At 35.8% G+C, this 24,638-nt stretch overlaps 1 protein-coding gene across 1 annotated transcript in view; it reads right to left on the bottom strand.

The window, feature by feature from the left end:
* Ctnna3 (catenin alpha 3) overlaps positions 1 to 24,638 on the bottom strand; it is a 1,180,588-nt gene that overhangs the window by 523,421 nt on the left and 632,529 nt on the right. The window contains exon 9 of the mRNA XM_090346411.1: positions 18,578 to 18,730. Coding sequence (XP_090202537.1) covers positions 18,578 to 18,730 — 153 coding nt within the window. The remainder of the gene's footprint in view (positions 1 to 18,577; positions 18,731 to 24,638) is intronic.

The following is a 24,638-nucleotide window of genomic DNA, read 5'->3' on the forward strand; positions in this document are numbered from 1 at the left end:
TCCCATCCTTTCCCCTAATCTTGTTTTCCTCCTTTCCATTTCTATTTCAAATAAACAAATAATCGTATATACCATATACCATATAACAAGATAAAATATTGTAACAATAAGAGAATAACCATGGGACAACAAAAGAGTTGAGAAATAACATAGTATATTAAGGACATCAATCCCACACTATATGGCTCTTGTTTCCATATCCTGGAGGTCCTTTCATTTAGCCTCATCTATATGGCTTTATGTATCTAGGTTTTGAGCTATTATAATCCTCTACTAGGAGAGGGAAACCATTGAGCCTATGTTTCTTTGGGTCTGACTTACTTCACTTAATATGATTTTTTCCAAGTTTTTCCATTTCCTTATAAATGGGGTGATGTTCTTTCTGATGGCAGCATAGAATTCCATTGAGGACTTGAGACTCTTATCTCCAATTAACCCCTAGAAAATGGGAAGTAGAATTTGGCTCAAGGGTAGTGTAGTAGCCTTGAGCTGTAGAGCTCAGGGACAACACCCACGTGCAGGGGTAGGGTGGTGGCCTTGAGCTGAAGAGCTCAGGGCCAGCACCCAGGCCAAGTTCAAGCTCCATGACCCACAAAATAAAATAAAATAAAATAAAAACTCTTGTCTGTCTTTAAAATTCATTCTGATACTCAACTAGGTATAAATTTTAATAAAGTAAACCTGTACTCAAATGTACTCAAATGATGAACTTAAATTTGACCATATTGATACCAAATCTTTTCCAAGATGCAATTTTGCATATTACATGTTTTCTATGCAGAAAAGAAGAATTTTTATGTCACCAATGCATTTACTTTATGAAGTTTTTTATCTGTATTTTCTTCCTGTCTTTCTTTTGAGCAATGTCTATGGTAGTTGTTATTTTGCCCCACTACATTTCTTGTTGCTCCTATGAAATTTACTGACATGAAAAAAGCTTTATAAATACTGAATTTTATTACTAATTTCAAGAAATGTGCATACTCCGGCACTCCTCTCTCAATACACAATTAGAAGACCATGTTGTAATTTGTTTTTCTTCTGCAATTATTTTTCTTATTTTAATTCTTCTTTAATAATGAGAACCCCTTGATAATCCTTGTTAATATAAGATTGACAGCTTTAGCTGTTAAAACATAATGACTTATGTCTATGAATATCAAAAATGATGCTGTATTTTTATTATTTTTTGTTATCAGTAAATCAACAAAATCTGTCTTTGGGCTATATGACATTAATATTTTATTTTATATCAGGAATATAACTTGTTCATCTTGAATGGATGATGCTAGAATTTCCTAAATATTTTGTTGGCTCACTTTTGTATTGGATTTTTGCCATATTTATGACTATATTGCCATATCTGATACATTTTCTGCAATAATGCAACTTACATATAGCAATGTTTGGTTTTCAAACAAAAAAAACTGGCCAAAAGAGTAATTGAACTTTTAATTAAAGATCTTCTTTTCCGACCTAATAAAATTTTGACTTTGAAAATTTAAAAAGAACACTGTGTTTCGTGGAAAGTTAATGAGACAGACCTCTGTCTAGAAGAAAAGGCTAGATTATAAAACTTTTAATAATAATGTCATGTTTCAAGTGTAGGCAAGGGAAAGATGTTATGTAAGAAGCATGAGCTCTAAGTTCATGTCAAACTTTGTATGCTAATAAATGCCAGGGCAAAATGGAGGTATAACAACTCCATTGAATATTTTGATATTCCATTTTTTTCCTAATTTCCCATCTTATTCCAGATTTCTCATTCTCACAGTGTGCATGCGAACAATGGCCGCTTTATATCATCCTTTCTCTCTTCTCAATGCTGCAGTGACGGCTGGTTCATTATTGTCAGAAAATTTTGATCTAAAAGTTCTTATTACTATTTTTAATATAGAGCATTCTTCTTAGGTTGATAATTCTTTCTACAGATCTTAACTGGACTTCCATCTACTTGAATGATCTCTACCACTCAAGGCCATAATGCTTTATGCATCTGACTATGTCTTCTCCCGTCAATGTTCATCACTGTTTACCTAGATAAAATCTCACATCCTTTTTTGGATCTGTCAATAAAATCCAGCTTTCTCCTTTGCCTTCTGGTTGCTTTTCTCCACATACAATGTTAAGTCCTTCTCAGATCTGTTGTTCTCAAGAATGTAAACGATAGCACCTTTGCCATTTAAATCATCTCCATCATTATAAAGTTATGACAAAAAAGGCTTCATGCACGCTTAAATTATATTTGCCTTTGCTAGGACCCTTTATTTATTTAACAGTTCCTAGGAAAAGAACTAGGAATGTAAAGACTGAAACCAGTTCTGGAGATGGCTTATCACCTAGACTGTCCTGTTCTGCAACCAAAACCCAGTCTGGGGCAGCTCCAACCTCACCTGGGGTCTTCTTAGAACTGTCAATTGGTTGGGCATACCCTGCCTGTGGAGTTGTTTACAAAAACTCTTCAGGTAACGATGCACAGTTAAGAAGCCTCGGCAAAAATAAAAGGCAAAGGAAGACACAAAAGTCTCAAAAGCTGTCTTGCAGATGTAGGGAAGAGAAGCAATTTCTTCGGTTGAGGGTGAGCTTCTGGCATTAGAAGCACTCACAAGCAACCACAGGAAAAAGCTACATAGAAAGGAAGAAGGCATATAAAAAAATTCCCAACACCAGGAAAACAGATTTGTCATCATGCAATAACAAGTGAGTTAAAATTCAAAAGCTGAAGACACTGGCAAAGTGTGGAGTGCCTACCACGGGAGAAAATATCTGATACAGGTAGGGTGGAGGGAGGCTTCACAGATTTGTTTCTATAGGGCTGAGCCAAGAGGAGTAATTACCAATAAAAATGGACTTGGAAGCTGGGGACTGGGAAAATACAAAGTTTTCAAAGTAGCTGAAAAAGTCCTTCAGCATGACCTCACATGATTAACTTTGTATCACTTTGTACCCCAGGAGTTTTTTCTTCACATGTAGATGTTTCAGATCAGTGTCTGTGAGTTCATAAGTGTATCAAACAGGGTAAAAGATCCCCTTCTATGGTTTACATTGTGTTTGCTTCTTCAACTGATATTTTACATTTTTGATATTTTGTGTGATATTTATACTTGATTCATTTATACCTACTCAGGTATCAGATACAGACAGTTGTCTTGTAATATGGTGCCATTCTTCTTTCGCTACGTAATACCAGCTAGATATTTTATTTACTGGTTGCTGACTACTTAGAGATTAGTAAAAAGAAAAAAAATGTATTTGGCTTGCATATATGCTTTAAACATTTGGATTTATTTCAGGATTATGTTATTAAACACTTGACTAATTGGTTCATTCAAAAAAAATTTAAAAGGTTGCAGAAAACAGAGTATTACCTAATCTATGCCTCAAAAATAAACTCGTACTAAATGATGTGGAAAAAATAATCAGTATAATTAAGCCTCTTTCATGTTCCAATAAATGAAATTGTTCATATGATTTTTTCCCCAACGCCAAGGTATAATCACTCTGTCTTTAGGTATTCTAAGGGTTTCTTTACACTGAGAAATGAATTGAATTAAACACTTCAGAAATTAGCCTACCTGATTGCGTTGGTTGGTTTCAGAGGTTTAATGACTTCAGAAATATCCCACTTAAATTACAGATGGTAATCCATTTAGCCATACCACAAAATCTCAAGGAAAGCCAAGAGTCACAATTGAAGTCCACAGACTCATTTTTCATTGCAGTGTGATGCAAATTCAATCACTTGGTCACAGGTAGCCAGCCCTGCTCTCAGCACTTTGTGGCTCTCACTCACTGCTCACAGCGCTTTGTGGCTCTCACTCATTGTACTGTCACCTCCACACCCCTCAGTATCAGCCAGGACCAGGGTGGAGGCTCTTCTCACACCCAACCATGTGATGGTACACTCAAGCACACTCAAGCAAAGAGCTTTGTCAAGTTTGGCATGTACAGGAATATCCAAGATGTTAAACTGGGTGTAACAAGTCCAAATTATGTCCAAGCTACAACATCTGTGGTTTCCTAAGACAAGTAAGCATATCTAGTTAAAATAAAGAAACAAAAAAACATCCTGTAGAATTAGTTTAACAGCCAGCATTAAGTCTATCATTTAGAAAAATATGCAAGATGCATGGAATATCTAAGGAACTAAATAATCTTCTCATCATCCTTTACCAGTTGTATCATCTTGTAAAGAATGAAATGGAATCATTTGTTTTTAAATAAAAAAAGAATGGATCTGGAAAAAAAGTGAAATGGAGTAAGAGTAAGTCAGGCCCAGAGAGACAAAGAATGCATGTTCTCACTCCTGTATGGAAGCTAGCACTCATTAATAAATACAGAAGTAAACATATACAGGGTTGTGTGCAAGTGCACACAAATGTGTAAACCAACACACGGTATTTGCAGGAGAAAGTTCAATTGGTGTCATTCTTTAGAAAACACACCCAGTCCAACAAAAAGAATACCAAGAAACTGGCACTTGAATGGGAGAGGAAGATTCAAGAAGAAGGACAGACCTATTGACTCCACTCCCAAACTCCTTGAGCTGATTCAAAGCTTTGACAAGGTAGCAGGGTATAAAATTAACCCTCAAAAATCATCTGTCTTCCTCTATGCCAACAGTGAGAGGAATGAGGCCACAATCAGGAAAGCAACTCCTTTTGCAATAGCCTCAAAGAAAATAAAGTACTTAGGAATTATCTTAACTAAGAATGTAAAGGACCTTTATGATGCAAACTTTAAAACCCTGAAAAAAGAAATTAAAGCAGAACTAAGGAAATGGAAAAAACTCCCATGCTCCTGGATTGGAAGAAACAACATCTTGAAAATGACAATCTTACCAAGGGCTATCTACAAATTCAATGCAATACCCATCAATATCCCAATGGCATTCTTCAAAGAAATAGAAGAGGCAATCCAAAATTTCATCTGGAATAATAAAAGACCCCGTAGAGCAAAAACACTTCTTAGCAGAAAGAACAGCGCAGGAGGAATTTCAATACCAAACTTTAGACTCTATTCCAGAGCTATAATTATCAAAACAGCTTGATACTGGCACAAGAACAGGCCTGAAGACCAATGGAATAGAACTGAGGACCCAGATATTAAACCACAGACCTATGGCCACCTAATCTTTGATAAGGGAGCCAAAAAATGGAATGGAAGAAAGACAGCCTCTTCAACAAGTGGTGCTGGCAGAACTGGTTAAGCACCTGCAGAAAAATAAAATTGGATCCTTCTTTGTCACCCTGTGCTAGAATTAACTCCAAATGGATCAAAGACCTCAAGGTAAAAGCTGACACACTGAAAACTTTACAAGAAGGAATAGGAGACACACGAGGCCTCCTTGGCACAGGTTGAAACTTTCTTAATAAGGATCAAGAATCACAACAAATCAGAGAAAAGCTGGATAAGTGGGACTGCATTAAACTGCAGAGCTACTGTATGGCAAAGGACATAGCTAGTAAATTAATTAGGAAGCCTACAGAATAGGAGAAGATCTTCACTAACCATACAACAGACAAAGGCCTCATATCTAAAATATATCAACAGCTCAAAAAATTGAATCAATCCAAAACTAATTTCCAAAGTAACAACCATCCCATTAAAAAATGGGCCAGAGGCTTAGAGTCTTCTCTGAAGAAGAAACAAAAATGGCCTACAGACACATGAAGAAATGCTTGACATCTCTGGTCATAAAAGAAATGCAAATCAAAACAATTCTATGATTCCACCTCACTCCAGTTACACTGGCCAGGATCAAGAAAACTAATAACAACAGATGCTGGAGGGGATGTGGCCAGGAGGGATCATTACTACACTGTTGGTGGGAGTGCAAACTCATTCAACCACTATAGAAAGTAGTATGGCAGTTCCTCAAAAGACTAAACATAGAGCTCCCCTGTGACCCAGCAATTGCAGTACTTGGCATTTACCCAACTGTCCAGAAACAAGGGCATATTAAATCCACTAGCACAATGATGTTCATTGCAGCACGATTTACTATAGCAAAGATATGGAACCAACCCAGATGTCCCTCAGTTGATGAGTGGATCAACAAGATGTGGTATTTGTACACAATGGAATTCTATGCTGCTGTCAGAAAGAATGACATCGCCCCATTTGTAAGGAAATGGAAAGACTTAGAAAAAAATCATATTAAGTGAAATAAGCCAGACTCAAAGGAACATAGGCCCAATAGTCTCCCTCAATTGTCATAATCAGTAGAAACCTTGTGCTCTCCTAGCAGAGATTTACAATAGAACAAAATCTAGAGACATTAGGCCAAATAGTATGACACTTAATGTAAGGACCTCCAGGATAAGGAAACGAAAGCCATAAAATGAGTGACTGTTGTCCTTAATGTACTCTGTTATCTCTCATCTCTTTTGCCATCCCTTGGTTATCTCATATTGTTATAATTTTTCACCTTGTTATCTGATATATTTTATATGTGCTTAATTGGTTATTTGAAATTGGATAGGGAAGGGGGAAATCAAGATAAATGGGGGGGTAAAGGGGAGGGTAATGGGGACCATGCCATGAGAAAGGGTATGAATGTTTGTGAAGTTATACACCTATCTGGTGAATATAATGTAATCCTTATATTAATCACAATAAAAATTATTTAATATAAAAAAGAAGGATAGGAGAATGAAGAGAGGGGAGAGGAGAATGTGGTAAATGCATGTCCTATGAAACAAGGACAACTGAGGCGGGCTTGAGCTATAAACAGTGACATAAATCAAAATGCATTGTACTTATAACTGATTTGTTGATTTACATCTAATAAAATTAAATGAATAAAAAATTAAATTTAACATAGTAAAAATAGAATTTAAGGAGGAACGGATGCTGTAAAAGCCTGCATTTATTCAATCAGTCAGGCTGTAACAATTGTTAAGTGGTTGCTAAGTGTTTTACCTGTGGAGTAACCAATGATAAGCACTGCACAGATTCACTATTCTAGGTGCTAATAACACAGCTGGAGAGAAAGCCTAGACACACCTTTCCAGGATGACACGTGAGGAGATAAGGAAGATAAAGAAATACTACCATTAGACTCATAACAAGACTCTGGTCTTCACCCTTCTACCAACTAGGTGCCACCAATCAATGTGTTCCTGTACTTTCTTACTTGCAAAAGGCTATGGGCTTAACCCTTTAAACCCTTCCATCTCTTTGGCTATCTCATATCTAATCATTTGCTGGGGACTAGTAGCTCACATCTGTAATCCTAGTTACTCAGGAGCCTGAGATCTGAGGATCATGGTTCAAAGTGATCCTAGGCAGGAAAATCTGTTAGGTTCATCTACAGTTTATCGCCAGAAACCTAGAGATGCTTCAGATTGGTAGAGCACTAGCCTTCAGCGAAAGCTCTGCACACAGAACCTGAGTTCAAGTCTCATGACCACCACTACCAGCAACAAGAACAAAAGGTTGTATTTTGTAACTGTAGGAAATGCTAATAATTACTGTAATTATGAAATAATAGAGGAGCTAGAAATTGGCGGGGGCACTAAATAGGGTAGTTAGTGGTAGATTCTAACAATTTCTTATGACTAGAAACTAGCTAAGTCTTGCCTTTGTTCAATGCTTACACTGTGGGAACCTAAGCTTTGTTTAGCTGATATGAAACTGCCTGCAGGACACACTCTTCACTACCTCATTCAATGGCAAGCTTCTTCTTGCTTTTAAAATCAAGGTTTGTAACAACCATAAAATTCATAAATTAGGCAATGAGAAGATTTACACACACACGCACACACATGGGCATGCAGTCATAGGCTAAGTGGAATGTGTACACAAACAGCAGTCCAGACTTCTACTCAGCAGAATTGATGGTGACAGTCCATTTCTTAAAGGAAGTTGCTGAGTGTGCTCCTGCCATCAATTCATGCCACAAAGCTTGTCAGCTCTGGACAAAATGAAGTGAAAGAATCTAACTGCAAAAGGGGTGTGGGGAACTGAAAAAGCTTGATAAGAAACTATGTATGAATCTAAGAGTGATCATTTCCAGAATTGTCAAAAACCATTTCCAGATCTGCTTGTGTGCCTCTAAGTATTTCAATCCCATACCCATGTTCAGTGATGTGAAGATTAAAAATTATATTCCCGCTTTGGTGTTTCTGCTCTGGTTCTTGCCATGGCTGCTTAGAGTGCTGAAATGTTTGTGTTCGTCAGACCTGCACATCTAAGTGTAAATGTCTGCTGTTGGCTGCTTTCCTGCATGCGTTTTATGTTTGACCAGCTGTTATCTGACTGGTGTGAATTTCAGTTCCTATCTAATGATACCCTGGAAAATCTAACCACAGCACTTTTTCAAAAACACTGAAATAATATTGACTGTTTATTGGAAATAAATGGAAATGTCCACTAACGAGACTAGTTTGGTAGTACTAGGACTTTGAAGTCAGATGTTTGCAGCTACTCTGCAGGCACACTACCAAATGATCCACATCCAAGTCCACATTGACTTCAAGAGCCTTTATTACATTTCATAGACTCACTAGCCTTTTCCCCCAGCTCTCCGAAACCACAAGCCTTCCTGGCGATACACCACTGTGATTGGGATTTTTTTTAAATCAGGGGTGTGGGAAAGCACCATAACATCCAGCTTATTGGTTGACATTGTGTCTCCCTCTGACAGCAACTTTTTTCTTGGGCTGGCACCAAACCCAGATCCTCTACCTTGAATATCTGGGATTAGAGGTGTGTACCACCATATGGGTCCTGAATGAAATTTTTAAATGAGACTTAATGTCTTTGCATTTCTTTTATACAGCCAGTTTATTTTTTTAATTTTAACTGGGACTTGTTAAGTGAATAGTAGAAAATGAAATAATGAATGTTTTAGAGCAGTTTTAGGTTCTGAGCAAAATCCAGAAGAAAGTAGAAAATCCCCACATACCTGTCACTCTCCTCCTTTCTCCTCAGTGTCTTCTGTCAACATCCTATACTCCAGTGATACATTCCTTGCAAACAACAAATGTTCAGACTTCTCCAGCACCCAGTGGCTGTAGTTCATTTCTTCTCTTACATGTTCTGTGAATCCTCACAAATACTTAACAATTGTAGCATTGTTCAGAATACTTTCAATGCCCCCAAAATTTGGGCCTCTGTCTATTTATCTCCCAATCACTCTCCTCAAATGTCTGGCATTCTATAATATTTTGGTTATTTTCATAGTTCTGCTTTTTCTAGAATGTCATGTAACTGAGACCCTAGTATACAATACTTTTTAGATTATTACTTGCTAATATGTATTTAATTTCATGGTGTGGTAAGTCATTTATTGTCATAATATTCATTGTGCCCCTGTTTATCCTTTGACCTTTTGAAGGAAATCTTGGTGGCTAACAAGTCTGGGGATAATTAAGAGTAAAGAAAGCTTTTACAAGTATTTGTATACAGGTTTTAATGAGGATGTGAGTTTTTAGCTCTTTTCAGTAAGCATCACACTGCCATACTAGAGCTTGTGTGAAGGAGCCTGAGGGATATGATTTTAGGATAGAAAACCCAAATGACAGTAGATACTCACTTCTATTTAGGAATTCAATAGGCCTTTATTCACTAAAAGAAGCTAAAGAGTGTACATGTGCTGACTAAAAGGCAAAATACTCCAAGTTCCAAGCAATCAACTTACAAATGGACTGGATGGACTTCCTCATTAGAAAATGATGTCTTGTTTGGCTTATATCTTACATCCCAGGCTAATCACTAAACAGTAGCTAAGCAATCACTTCTGAGTTAGGAAGGATGACTCTATGCTCAAAGATTTTTCAGGCATAAATAATTTCTCTCAGCTTTCTGCTTCTGTAGCTAACCAATATGGAATAATAAAAAAAAGGATGCAATAAACTCTTGGAAATTTTACAGCTTGATGTATTTTAAAGCTACTTTCTAACAATCAGAAAAATTTTCCTCTTTTCATCCAAAGAATTAAACCTCAGCGATAAAAAAAATGTGCTATTTTATTTCTAGACATTTTTTAGGGCTACCTTATTTCTTTAATATCTGGCATTGATAGAAACCAATTGACCCCTACCCTCCTATGTATTCTCTATGTGATCATAGGCCACTTAATTTATGTTTTCTTATCAACAAAATGGTTATAACAATATTTATCTGAACTATTATGATCCTTGATAAAATAAGGCACTTTTTATAATTGCAGTGATAAATTATTTTCCTTTATTTTCTTCCCTGTATTTCTCTTAGTTTGTAGGTTTTTTTGTTTTATCCTGTAAAAGCCATCAAATAAACAATCTTCCAATACATCTGATCAAGTTGCCTTCTCTATCTCCCATCAAATAATGAATTCTATATAATAAAACACAACAGCATTTATGGTATCTAGAGATTTAGATTCCAGGAAAAAAAGATTATTTTAATCTTTACTCTTCCATTTTTACATGATGAAATTGAATTCCAGAGTTTAAATTTTTTAAAGTCACTTATGGGGGGAATATATCTAAAAGAATGGAACAACATTTTAAAAAGTGGAACAAAAATTTAAATGGTAGAGCTCTATATTGATTGACCCTATACTCAGAACATATTACAGGAATTGACTGCAATTTTTTTAACGGAATGAAATGTGAACCAATTAAAGGGAATAGATTAAATACAATTAACCTGGTCAGTCTGCCGTTAGAACAAAATTGGGCTCTAGACTTGGGACTGTTCATTATTTGTCATTTAGCATGTTTTGTGGCTAACTTTTGGCTATCCTAAAGAATAATAACCAGAAGATTCCAGCTTCAAGGAAATTTCATATACCAATTGATTATATGTCAAAACTTGGGGTATCATCAAGTAGGAAATTTTGCACATGCCAACATTTAGCCTACTGATGTTTCTGATAAAAAGCTTTTTATCTCTATTTTGAAACTGAATGTTTATCAGAGGTGTGTATAGATTAATGCCATCAATTTCCCAGGTAAGATTTTGGAGGAAAAATCAAATTAGAAAGGAAGAAGACAAATGTTCACTGAACAATGATATCCATACATGGCACGTGGTACTTTTAATGTAGTGTCTAATTGCATCTTACTCATATCTTCATGGTAGTTTATTGCCTCTCTTATAGGATAGACTCAAAAGATATTAAGTACATGCCTGAAAAACATGAAGCCAGGATTCAAATCTAAGTCGATCTCCATTTTTCTCAGTATTTTCAGTAAACCATACTTGGAAGATTTTTTTGTAGGATTAAGGGAAATTCTGCTTCCTTTATTTACTCATTAATTCACTCAGCATTTATCAAAGGCTGTGCTATCTATATGTCAGTCTAGGAAACAACAGCAAAGGCTCTCAATAACAACCCCAACCCAGGAGATGTAACATACAATAGACACTGAAAGGATAATTACCAAATAAATGAACCTGATCCTAGCCTACACTCAATCCACTCATCATCTATGGACACATGCACTGTCCAATCTGTTGCCTCTAGGCCTGTGGCTATTAAGTACTTAAATATGGCTAGTCTTAGTTGAGATAAACTGAAAGTATAAAATATTCCTGAGTATGGAATTATTCTCTATGATTAAAATGTTGAAATGATAACATTTTGGTTTAATGTACTTAATAAACTATATGAAGATGAGTTGTAACGGTCACTATCCAGGTACTTAAGAGAATTCAAAAGTGCATATATAATTGTATTGTAAAATTCTATTTCTAACAGTCGGCACTGCTTTAATAGCATTAAGTCCTAAGGAGAACTGGCTTTTCTGCTCCAAATTCATAACTGACACAAGTGCTATTCTTCCTCCTGGAATGATGTTAAGTCTTAAATGCCACTCTTCGTTTGTGAGTTTAGCATCAATCATTGTGGATCTGAAATGTTCACATTCAGATGCAAAAATCCTCCTAATGCAGATTTTCCTCAAATATGATTACCAGTAAGACCTTTCTCTGATGAGAAGCTACCACAGTTCTCCAAATTCATTATTAAATCCAGCATTAGAGACAGAAGTGTAACCTATTCACCCTGGCAGCCAAATACTCAAGGCTATGTATGATTTCACCTTATGCTATGCCAATGTAGCTATCTAGATTTCACTCTAGAAACACAGGAATATGTATGATTCCTTTATTCATGATGCTATTCTGACTGGGAATGTTGTTTTTTCAGTATGCATTGTTTTCAAGATTCAAGTTAATGATTGCTTCCTTAAAGCAGAATTCCTAAACTGTTCTAATCCAACAGAATTTTCTCCTCCCTAAGAAGTTCAAATGCTACTACTATGAAAAAGTTTCTGTCCTTCTATAATTGAGTCATTAAGCTATTTCCACATTCAAAGGAGTATGAATGAATCATAAGTATAGGAATAAATCAACCACTGTAAAGAACTCACTATATGTATTCAGGCCAAGCTTTTGAAGTCATGTTTAGCTATGTACATATTTGTGTGTGTGTGTGCTGTTACTGGTGCTTGAAGTCAGGACTTGAACACTGTCCCTTAGCTTTTTTCACTCAAGTCTAGTCTTCTACCACTTAAGTCACACCTTCACTTCTGGCTTTTCAGCGATTAACTGGAAGTAAAACTCTCAACAGACTTATGTCTGAGCTCACTTCCAGATGTGATTCTCAGGTCTTAGCCTCCTGAGTGTTAGGATTATAGGTATGAGCCAGCACCCAGCTAAGCTGTACCATTTTTTTTGTCGGCCACAGAGCTTGAACTCTGGGCTTAAATGCTGTCCCTGAGCTCTACAGCTCAAGAGATACAATACCACTTGCAGTGTTCTGGTGGTTAATTGGAGATAAGAGTCTCATAGACTTTCATGCCTAGGCTGGCTTTGAACCGTGATCTGTATCTTTTTAGCTGCAAAGAAAGCAAGATGCTAAACAGTTTATTACAGTTTCACTGCATGTTATTTTCTACATAAATAAACACTTTTCTGATTTAGCTAGATTATCTACCCCCCTGCCAAAAGAGGTGTGGAGCTAAGATGCTCACTGCAAATTCTTCGTATAAATACACATATAGGTTTGAGGGTTTTTGTTGTCTCTTCAAAGGAGAGAAGAAAGTGCTCTGAAAGCTGTATTTATTTATCATAGAACATATCTTTATTTGATAACAGATGATCAATTAAGTAAAGTGTGAAATTGAACAGTGTTTTGTCAAAAAGGAAAGATATTAGCAGAGCTGACAGTAACCAGCACTTCTTGCAAACAACAAGCAATCCCTCTACTGCCTTCTCTTGGCACTGTGGGTTTTGCTAAATCTGGCTCACCATTTTGTGAGTGGGAACAATCAGCTTTGTGGGTTGTAGGAAAGTATTATAATTAAATGTCCACCCACTTTTTCCTTTTTGATGAAAGGTTCCCATGAAACATACTAAAATAAGATACATCAAGATAGATGAATTTTTGATGAGTAAATCAAAGCACTAACAAAGCTGGGTTTTCACAGAGAGAAATTTCGCTAATTCACAGATAATCTTCAGGCCGGCATCGTTACCATGATCACATTTAATTTTAAGTCACACGTGAGACCCAGGGGGGTTAGCCACGTAGGGAAGAGGTGTCAGTGTCATGCATGAACTGACTTGCTGAGACCAGCAATTATAATGGAAACTAATGATTGCGTTAAGATGGTAGTTTGGGTAACATATTACATAATAGGCACATTAATAACTAAAGGGTCTGTTAAATCTAATGGTATTCTTCTGAATAATAATTAAATCACCAAATGAAACTTACAAAGCGTATCTTTGAGGGGGCCTGAGTGCTTTAAAGTATTCAATTGTCATAATCTCCTGAGGAACAGAGTATATAGACTCTGTCCTTGACAACTAATTACAATGGCATTTACTAACATCACAGTGAAAATTATATTAAATCCCTACATGTAGCAGAGTTCAGAGGCATTGGGCTTAAACTGGGATTAGATATATCCCATGTCCTATTACTGTCATCTCAACATCAACCTTTAGAAAGAAAGAAAGAAAGAAAGAAAGAAAGAAGGAAAGAGAGCCAATTATTTAATGGGGGCGTTATTGTTCACCTGCTGTTTAGCCTTTGTTCTTTCAAGAGCCATAAAGCAATAGGTAAAAAATAAAAGCTATACTCAAGGAGGGCTGGTTCAAGATAAAATCTGTACTTTTACCCTCCCCTTTCAATAGATATTATCAGTGGAAGTCAGCAGAGTTAATGGAGCTCTAACTTACCATCTGAATGAGCTCCAAGGGTCATAATTCAATGGCCATGTTTGTCATTAATTGTTCTTCACCATGTTGAGATGATCTTTATAATGCCACCCTCCTGCCTCCCTAAAATCATTTCCATATTAGCTCCATGGATCCATAAAAGAATATCTTACATGCTAAAAGTTCATAAAGTTATGCATACCTAAGGTAAGATAAGTAACAAAGACCTATTTGCTATTATTGGCACTATCCGGGTTTTGTTATTAACTATCATTTCATTCATAGTCATTTTATAGCAAACTACATAATAATGTGGAAGGCAGCTTCAAATTTGGCTTCATCAAAGATCATGAATGCGCAGGTCCAATTTATCAGTCACTTTGCTCCTTGTTTCCATTCTTTACTCAAGTATCTCAAAGCCTTGATTATTACCCACATAATGGCTTAGCACCTCTTTCTTAAGTTCAGTTCCATTTCTTACTATCTTTTTGTATAAGTTGCAAGTTAACCATTACTTAGAGGGTTTCTGTAACACTGTATCTGCAATGATCTGATAGGGTCTTTAAAAATGGACCTCTAATCCCATTTAAGTCTAACTTCAATAAGTTCACTGATTTCTTTCAGATTTCTCTGACAAAGATAGCTGTGTTATCAAAACCTAGATTCATCGAAAATAGCTTTTTCTTGGAATCATTTAGAATCTAAGACTTTCTGTCCTGATATCAAATTACCCCGCTTGGGAATAAGATGAGTATATGTTTTTGTTCGTGTAGGGAATTGGTAGGTGAATGGAGAATCAATTTATATAAGGAGAAAGCACAATGCCCTTGGAAACCAATATATTTGGTATTCTATTTCTATGGACTCATTCAGAGATACTTCTACTTCAATATTTTAGGATAATCAATGATTTTCTGTTGCTTTCATTAAGCGACTCATTTGAAGAACAGCAAAAAGACTTTCCTAAAAATAAATTCAGTAACTCTTTTCTTCTCCTTGAGAAAGAATGAGTTCAAGATGTATACTTAAAAAACACTTTTATTTTTTTTTGTCTATGTCTTAGAAAATGAAAAGTCTCTCAATTGAAAAAACAATTTGAGAGAGACCTCAGACATTATCTTTATCTAAACTTCATATTGCAGATAAAGCAAATGAGGCCCCAAGAAGTAAAGTAGAATAACGGTAGTTGTGGGATTTTAGCTATTCCTTCCATTGAGAGTAGAGTCTGGTTACTGTCGCTTCCTGTGTCTGGAAGTCTAGGCTATCACACCAACCAACAGAACACAGTGGCTGTGGCTTTTTGTCAAACTCTGGGCCAAATTCCAAAGGAGATGGCAACTTTTAGTTCCTACCCCTTGCTTGTGTTTATCATTGTAGAACCCCAAAATTACTGTGTGTGAAGTAGTAGCCAGGTTCTTCCCACAAAGGCCATGTACGGATGTTGTATTCAAAACCACAACATTTCCAGTTCGGAGTTAAACAATGTGTGTTTGTGAAACTGTGCTATGTGGCATGTCCAACCAAGGCAAGCCTTCAGAGTTTGTATCCCCAGCAAATGTCTGAGAGGAATTACATGAGAAACCCTAACTAGAAATTGCCCAGTTCTGCCCAGAAAATACATAGATCAGTGAGATAAAAGCAAACAGTTGTTTTAAGCTATTGTGTTTAATAAAATATTTTGTATTAATAAAAGATCCTTAGAACAGAAATGGACTTAGGTCTAAAATTCAGAGGAATATAAAGTCCTAAATTCAGATATCACTCTGAATCTGTTATAATCCTTTTATAATGTGTTATGGGAATAGAAGGATTTAAGTAATACCCATTCAGTCTCCCAATAGCTCATAATTCCTAAAGCTTTTATTCTTCAATATGCACGTGGATTAGAGAACTTTTAAAATGCTTAAACATTTAAAACAAATTCTTAAAAGCGTAAGAATTTACCATCACTGTGCTTAAAAAACCTAGTGATCCCACAAGATGATTGGGGCAGGGAAGGGAAAGGGGGACAAAACATAAGAAGGGTTATCAATGTCTGAGAAGTAATGCACCTACTATCTGGCAAATGTAACTGTAACCCCTCTATACATTACCTTGGAAATAAAAAATAAAATGAAAAAACAAACAAACAAACAAACACCTAGTGATCCCAAGTATTTCTGAAGACAATATCTCGGAACTATATCACAAAGGGAAATGTTCCACGGGTAAACTGACATGAGGAAACTGAACTAAAGTAAAATTTCACGTAGCCTTTAATTCAGGATCTCCAAAAGAAGATAGAACTTTTTCATTATTAGAGTTGTTGACCAAGGTGTCTTTTTCAATAAGTATTTGCTCACAATTCTGCTTCTTAGAAAGACTAAAACTGAGAAACAGGAAAACAAGGACACAACTTTATCAGCAGAAACCAAAGTTTTCACAGTAATGCACAAAGTATGTGAGTTCTTTTCATAATTAGGTGCAACTTTAACTTAGAGAACATACTTTTAGACAAAACTATGACAACTTTCAGGAGCCCTGTCTTTTTGTTTTGTTTTGTTTTCCACTTGTGGGGCTTGAACTCAGGGCCTGAACACTGTCCTTGGACTTTTCTCAAGGTTAGAGCTCTACCCTTGAGTCACAATACCACTTCCAGCTTTTTTCTATGTATGTGGTGCTGAGGAATCGAACCCAGGTCTCCGTCCATGCCAGGCAAGCACTCTACCACTAGGCCAAACTCCCCGCCCAGCCCTGCCTTTTGTTAACTGTTCACGGTACTCTGCCTTCTTCCTATGTTCTATTGTGAATATAGTTTTTAACTTTTGGAGACATGAGCATCTGAAAGAATAAACAAAAGTAGACAGACAATAAATTGCTAAATTTAGTCATTAAAAATTATAATTCTGAAGCCAACATCTACTCTGGATTGAGTTTTATACTTTATTTCATTAAAAAAGCCAGTTGGGATTTTCTTCCTTGCTCTAGATTACAAAGTTCTAGAGACATTCACAGGCAATTTCCAAGCTGGAGATAAAGCAGTTTTAAGGCTTAAATGATCCTAGTAATTATGTATTAGCCCATCTCCCTCATCGTTCAATTTTGGAGACTAAAATCTCACAGGTTACAGTACAAATGCAACTACTAGCTGCCATTAGAAATCTCCTTCCTAATGTTTTCATATTAAATATGATCAGAAAATCCTCCATGTTGTTAGGTTAAATATGATTTTAACTCAGGTAGCAGTCATTTCTCCCTCTTTCATCTCATAAGTGATTTAGGCCAGAGATGTATTTCACTACAGAGATCACAACAGATGTAAGATGGTATGATGCCTCAAACATTTAATAAATGCTAAGGCAAGAGAACCGACAGACTAAACATGAAAACTGTACCACCATGTTGAGGAGTGACAACTAAATATCACCTCAGGTATGTAGATCCTGTAAATGACATTTCCCCGTTCTTGTCACTGGTCCCTGGCTTTGTATTTTTAATTTACTTGTATTAGAATTTCTTCCATTCTGTTAAACTACAGTTGTGGTATAGAAACTATAAAATAATAGCTTCCATTGGCCATTTCTATGCCATTTTGCTCCTCAAATCACTTCTCCTTCCAGTGTCTCTATCTTTTTGCCTTTTGGGTAAGAGTGGGATTTAAATTCCATGCTCAAAAGAAAATTTGGTGAGCTACATCTCTATGCCTGTAGCCCTCATGCATCTAGTTTCTTAAAAAAAGGAATTATCATTTATGTTTTAAGAGACTCTTTCTGAATTCACCATCAATACTTAATTATTTATGGATCTCTCTGCCCCAATATATCCTACATTCATATTCAATAGTCATGTTAGTCATAATCCAATAGCTCTGAAAGGCTGGAAACATGTCAGAAAACAAAATCGCATTAAGAGAGACTATTTGATACTTTTAAGTTGGAATGGGAAGAAAATGTTTGGATAAAATGAAGGATCTGTATTTAGTTGGTTCTTTCCTGTGGCTCTGGTAAAAATACACATTTAGAACTCAAAACAACCATGTGGAAAGGGGAGGGGGGAAACAAGATTATTGGGAAAGGTGGGTGAGGGGAAGGAAATAGGGACAAAAACATGAGAAAGGGTGCCAATGTGTGAGAAGTAATGCACCTTCTACTGACGAATGTAACTGTAACCCATCTATACATTATCCCATTAATAAAAAATAATTTTAAATTAAAAAGACATGAACATTACTGCATAGCTGTTTCTAAATAAATTGCTTCTGTTTCCAGTCCATGAAAGATATTTCACACTGACACACACACTTTTCTGGCACCTAGGCCCAGCTCTGCCACATTTGTAATACATTTTCAAAACTTTTATTTGAGTACAGTTTGCTGCAAATGGGATATGGAGGCACATTTTCATGGATTTAGAGTGGTCGCAATTTTAGTATGCTTACCTCCACAAGTCTGCTGGCATGCTCATGAAATATCGCAGCATATTCTTTTATTTCCTTTTCCCGGCCATGCTTAGCAGCTTCGATGAGAACCAGAAGTGGAACCGTTGTATCCAAGAAAGAGTCTGACACATGATCTATAATAGCTTTGCGGAGCTGAGGAGAAATAAAAAAAAAATTCAGTCTTTTTTACTCCAGTGAAAGGTTCATATTATATCCCATTCTTATGATTTCATAGGTTACAGATTTCATTGTACACATTCCTATTGGAATGTGTAAAATTATATTAAACCATCTATGTGAAGGTCATTTATTGAAGAAAAATATCCAGGAAAAATTATCCATCAATACATTCCTTGCTCCTCAAAGCCATAAATTGTCCTTCTATTGTTCTTAGGCCATAAGTCAAATTGTAATTTATAAAACAACTTTTTTCCTCAAAGAAATTTCACTAGTAAAATGTTTATTCATATGTACAAATAACAGTATCTCTCATATTTTCTTAGTTACAGAATTATAAATTATTTAACACCTTATTAGAACTGATGATAAATTTGTATTAGCTAAATTTATGGTAATTAACCAAGTTAGATCACCAATTGTGGCAAATAGCAGATTAATAGAGCAAAAGAAGAATAAGTGAATTTGATATCCAATTTTCTCCATTGGCTTTAATTGTTCTTGCCCTCACACCTCAAATGATTAAACAACTACAACGTTCTGCTACAATTAATTCTTTTAAATTAGATTACATGATATCTTATAAATGACAACCAGATAATTATTCTACTCAGCAGATATTTTCTAAGATTAACACTACATGGGAAAATTAATTCACTGTGCTTATATGATAGTGGGTCCTTAAGGATCAGAATATCCTGAAATGTTTCATTAATACTATCAATGACTGTGAATGGGCTCAAAGGTTTTAGGATTACTCCCCTCATTTAGCTTAATGACCTCTATACAACAAAACAGATAAAAATCAGATATGAACGTTGTAATTTATCTTCTATGGAAATGGTATTTTATGATATTTTAAGCCAAAACACAGCTCAGTGTTTAATTAATGAGAATTACTAGGAATAAGCTTTCAGAGTGGAGTGCTAGAGATGCATTTATAAGGAGCACAGTCTTCTATAGTAATTATAGGAAACAAATAGGGAAACAAATCCATAATAATTGCAGGCTTCTAGGCAAAATAAAAAATGCCTCTTCCCAAATGGGTAGACCATGCTCTAAAGATGTGTAAAATTTCTGCTTTCAACAATATCACAGAGGCTTCAGGAAGCCTGGGAGGGAAAGATCCTGTTTAGCATGGAGAAAAGCGAATGGCAAATTGCACAGATTAATATTTATCGAGCACTTGTCAGGACAGAGTGTAGAGTGCTAAGAGGTTCCTAGCAAGGGGAAGACCTTACATGAATGAACCATGTGTTTGTTGCTTATGGGAAGTGTGTCTGCAAAATCAAGCAAGAGCTTAGGTCTGGATTGGTTCTGAAAAGCAGATGTCATGTAAATTTCAAAGACATAAAGAGAAAAGCAGCAGGAATCTCTAGACCTCCCACTACTCTTTTATTGTTGTTGTATTATTATCTTTACGTAGTTGCACAATGTAACTGCCATTTAACAAAAGCATTTATGAATATAATATATCTTGATCAATGTTTCCTCTCTCATTTTTATTTGTAACTTCTACATGAGAGATATATTGTGAAAGCACAGAAGCTCGTTCATCAAGAATGAACATGCAGGGCATAATTCAAGAGAACACGAGGCAGGAACCCTGTAGGGGAGAGGCACAGTGAGGAGATATCTCTAAGTGAAATCCCAAGAAACATTACTAGTTATGAGAATCAGATGAATGGCAGACTAGAACCTAAAGAGAGATGGAAGATAATGGCCAAGAAACAAACATAACAAGGGTGAGATACAAACACAACAAGGGTGAGATACAGAGAAGGGTGGAAGAGGTCAGTGACACAGCTGAAGATGCATTAGACTCCTAGACTGACATATTGAATCGAAACCCTTTGTACAACTACTTAAACAAAAATTTCAAAACAAAATAGAGACAATTACCAATAACTAAAAGGCCAATTTTCAAAGAAATCTATAGCATTATTCTTCAAATATATTTGTACAACCAAAACTTCATAGCAGCCAAGACAAATATTTTTATAATATTTTAAGGAAGATATGGATCAAGCAGTAGGTAGAGTTGCTACCTTGAGCTGAAAAAGCCAAGCACAAGTGCTGAGACCTGCATTCAAACCCAAGCACCAGCACACACACAACAAGAAAATGTAAATGTTGTTTACTATTTGACTCTATTTTTGAGTTGAAACATACACACACAAATAGATCTTTATACATGTACACATATTTACTTACAAATAACATATTTTATGTGTATATATACATATGTATACATGTGTATATATTTATGTTTTATACGTGTGTATGCATATATATATACCATCATGTCATGGTTTTACTTTATTTTAATGTTCAATATTTATCAGCCTCACTAGATTATGTGGGATCATGCATTTCCATCACACATTTGCAACACACATGGTATTTATTAAAATGCCTTGTTTGGGCCTAGATTGTGCTTGCCTAGCATTCACAAAGCCCTGGGTTCAATTCCTCGGTAACACATACACAGAAAAAGCTGAAGTGGTGCTGTGGCATAAGTGGTAGAATGCTAGCCTTGAGAGATCCCAAGGACAGTGCCCAGGCTCTGAGTTCAAGCCTCAGGACTGGCAATATATGCCTGCCTATCTATCTATCTATCTATCTATCTATCTATCTATCTATCTATCTATCTATCTATCTATCGCCTTGCTTTTGGTAGAAAGAAAGAAAATGAAGTGCCCAAAACAACAGATCCTTTAAGTCCACAAGTGGATGTTATGTTGGTTAAATGGGCATTTTTACATAAATCTTTGTTCCCATCTTCAACAATACCTTAAAAATCCTAATTTTGTTTTTCTGGTTGTCCAAAATAGAGTGATTTTTCCCCCATGCAAAATCTAGTGATGTCTCACAATGTATAATATTCAACCTTTCTGTCATTTGACAGGAGTTAATTAGTAAAAATCCGTACCTTGTCTCAGGCATATGTGAAACCTGTGGGAGATCATAAACCATCATTGGGTAGAGAGCATTTCTCCACTAATAGCATCTGACCCCACTCAAACAGAAATCAGTATAATGAACCCAACCAATGCACAACATTCTGCTTAGTCCTCGTCTGACTTGCTGATTCCCTAATTCCCCTGCCCTTTCATGCTCATACCTTATGATTATGGGTTCCATTAGGGTTTTTGTGTCATTGTCTTCAGAGGTGAAGACATTCCATACTTTTCCTTGTTTTCCTCTCTCAGGATCTTCTCTAAGTCTCTGTGAGATTCTCAACCAAAGAACAAATGAACTTTGAAAGTTCTAGAGATTCTACAGAATGGGAAGCACCACCCTTGGCTCACAAGGAGAAGAGTTATTGGATGAAATTCCTCCATTCCATTCATTGGCCAGACAATTGGAGGGCTATCAGAAGATACCTGTCACAACATATCACACGTCCTTTTCTTCTCTGATTCATTCTGTACAGTTCTCTTACATCCACTTCTTTGAATCATATCCCAAATAAGAACTAACTGAAGTCAAGTCCTGTGTTAAAGATCTATTTTTCACAAAGGTGAACCCAATATAAAATGCATACCACGCCACTGTGTTACATGTTTGGTCATGTACTAACTTCCAGACTCTTATTCATATTTGAAATAATCTGTGTTAATCATGCTCTGTCACACTCAACATATCACTGCCAAGGCCTATGTCACAATAACCATGAAAGAAGTAGTATTATAGGATGGGGTATGCAGATAGGAACAAGATACAGAAGACAAGAATGTTAGGCTAAGGAATTTTATCTTCTAACATATTTCCATAAGACTTTTTGGTTACATGTGCAAATGCATAGTCATCTATGAATATACTATTTACATAGCTTCTACCTTATTTATTTCCATATAATTTTCCTGTCCTCTGTGCATAATGCATTTCCTTCACTTGGTGACATATAAAAGAATGTTAACAATGAATCTAATATGCCAATGCAAAACTGTAAGCCACAAATGAGTGTTAAAATCTGAAGTTATTGGGAAGCCATCAGGAGTTACAGGCATGCATTTTGGATAAAAACTGGTTTGAAGCCAGGCATGAACAATGTCAGAATAAAACCAAAACCAAGGGGCTTTCCATCTTTCCTCACTACAGTTTAATAAAAGGTTTTGAGACATCAATTTTTCTATTTCCCACTGATTTCAGAGGTTCTGGGTCTCAAATGAAATAATACATTTCTCTACAATTGAAACTCAACAGTGAAAGACCTGTGTGAAAACTACAAGAAAGCCACACTGTGATCACCAAATAAGGGAATAGAATGAATAAACTTCTGATGGGAAGAGGAATTGAAATATGAAAAAATCATTCTCAGGGAATTGGGAAAACTTACATTTATGTCTATTAATGCCAATTTAATTTTAAATAAAGGAGCAAGCTCTGAAAAAAAAGAGCGAGCTCTGATTTGCAAAGCTTGATTAAGTCTTAAAAACAAAGAATACAACATGTACCTGCTTTAATAATTTGGTAAAACTTGTACTTGTGGAAACAAAATAATTGAAGGTTGAGAATGATGATAAATACAGTGATAGATGATGGAGGAGATAATGATGATGGTGAGGTATAGTAGTACCCTGCATATTTTTTCCCAAAAATTATACTACCCATTTAGTGAGAAGATGGAATTAGCAGTTCAGCAACACAACAACTAGAGACTCAATAAAGTCTTTTGTTTTGCTTGTTTCCTTTGTGGAAGTTTTTTTTGTCATAATTCTATTTTATTTAAAAAATAAAGTCCTGCATAAAGAGAGTTTAATAGCTCTCTGTATCTCATCCTTACTTTGGCACCCAGGAAAAATTTTTTACTCAAAAAGATAGTCATATGCTTTTAGGAAACTCGATTATGTGTTTTATTCTTCATATGAGAATAGAAATTAAATGTATTTGGCTTGATTTTTTCATGAAGTAGCAGATATCCAAAAATCACCATCCTTTATGTAAGTCTGACGGATATGCAGTTCTAAAATCAAGGAAGAGGAGGCTAAAGGAAAAAGGAAAATTAACATTTATGAAGAATGTAAAATAAGGGACAGGAAATATTTTAATTGTTTATTATGGTAAAAATTGATATATTATTATCACTGATCACTGATGTGGTCATTACCAACTTAGTGCTGGATAGGGCTGGAGTAGATGCTAACTGGCTCTCCCAGTGATATTCAGTAAATGGACTCACTTGAGAGGTTGAGATAATGACATCATTTCCAGCTTTACAAATTAAAAATCAGTAAAATGAAGAATTCACTTGGTAGAAAGATTTTGAAAGCATTTGATAAATGAGAGATCTTTTAATAATTTTTTTTGCCAGTCCTGGGGCTTGAACTCATGGCCTGGGCACTGTCCTTGAGCTTTCTCAAGGCCCAATGCTCTACAAGTGAATGTGTCCCTGTGGAGAGTAGAAACTGGGAAGGAAAGTTATAAACTGAAAATACATCAAGAATAGTAGGGTAAGGATCAAATCACAAAGATTTAGGACATGGTGGCAACAACTTCTGGGTATTCTCTAGTGAAACACTCCAGAAAGTCACAGAGTAATAAATATAAACAAATGAACATTAATTTAGCCTCTAATAAATTCCATCTCTATGTTCCTAAGTGTGTTATCTATTTCTCCTCAGATATTTCTAGGCTACCTATCATTTCTTAGGAAGGAAATTTAATCATTCTTGTTACAGAAGTTACAATGGTTCTGTGTTACTGATGGAAAAAAGTCATGGTTAAGAAAGTAAACAAAGATGAATGGACAAGATGATAAGATCTGACTAAATTTTACTAAAAGCAAATGAGCAAGTAAAACATGGTTTACAGCAAGAAATGGACACTAACTACTTTAGACAAATATGTTTGACCAGTAGGAGTTCCCTTATTGAGAAAA

The sequence above is a fragment of the Megascapheus bottae genome, chromosome 15 (genome assembly GCF_031878675.1).
Source record: "Megascapheus bottae isolate mThoBot1 chromosome 15, mThoBot2.hap1, whole genome shotgun sequence".
In the NCBI taxonomy this organism is placed as follows: Eukaryota; Metazoa; Chordata; class Mammalia; order Rodentia; family Geomyidae; genus Megascapheus; species Megascapheus bottae.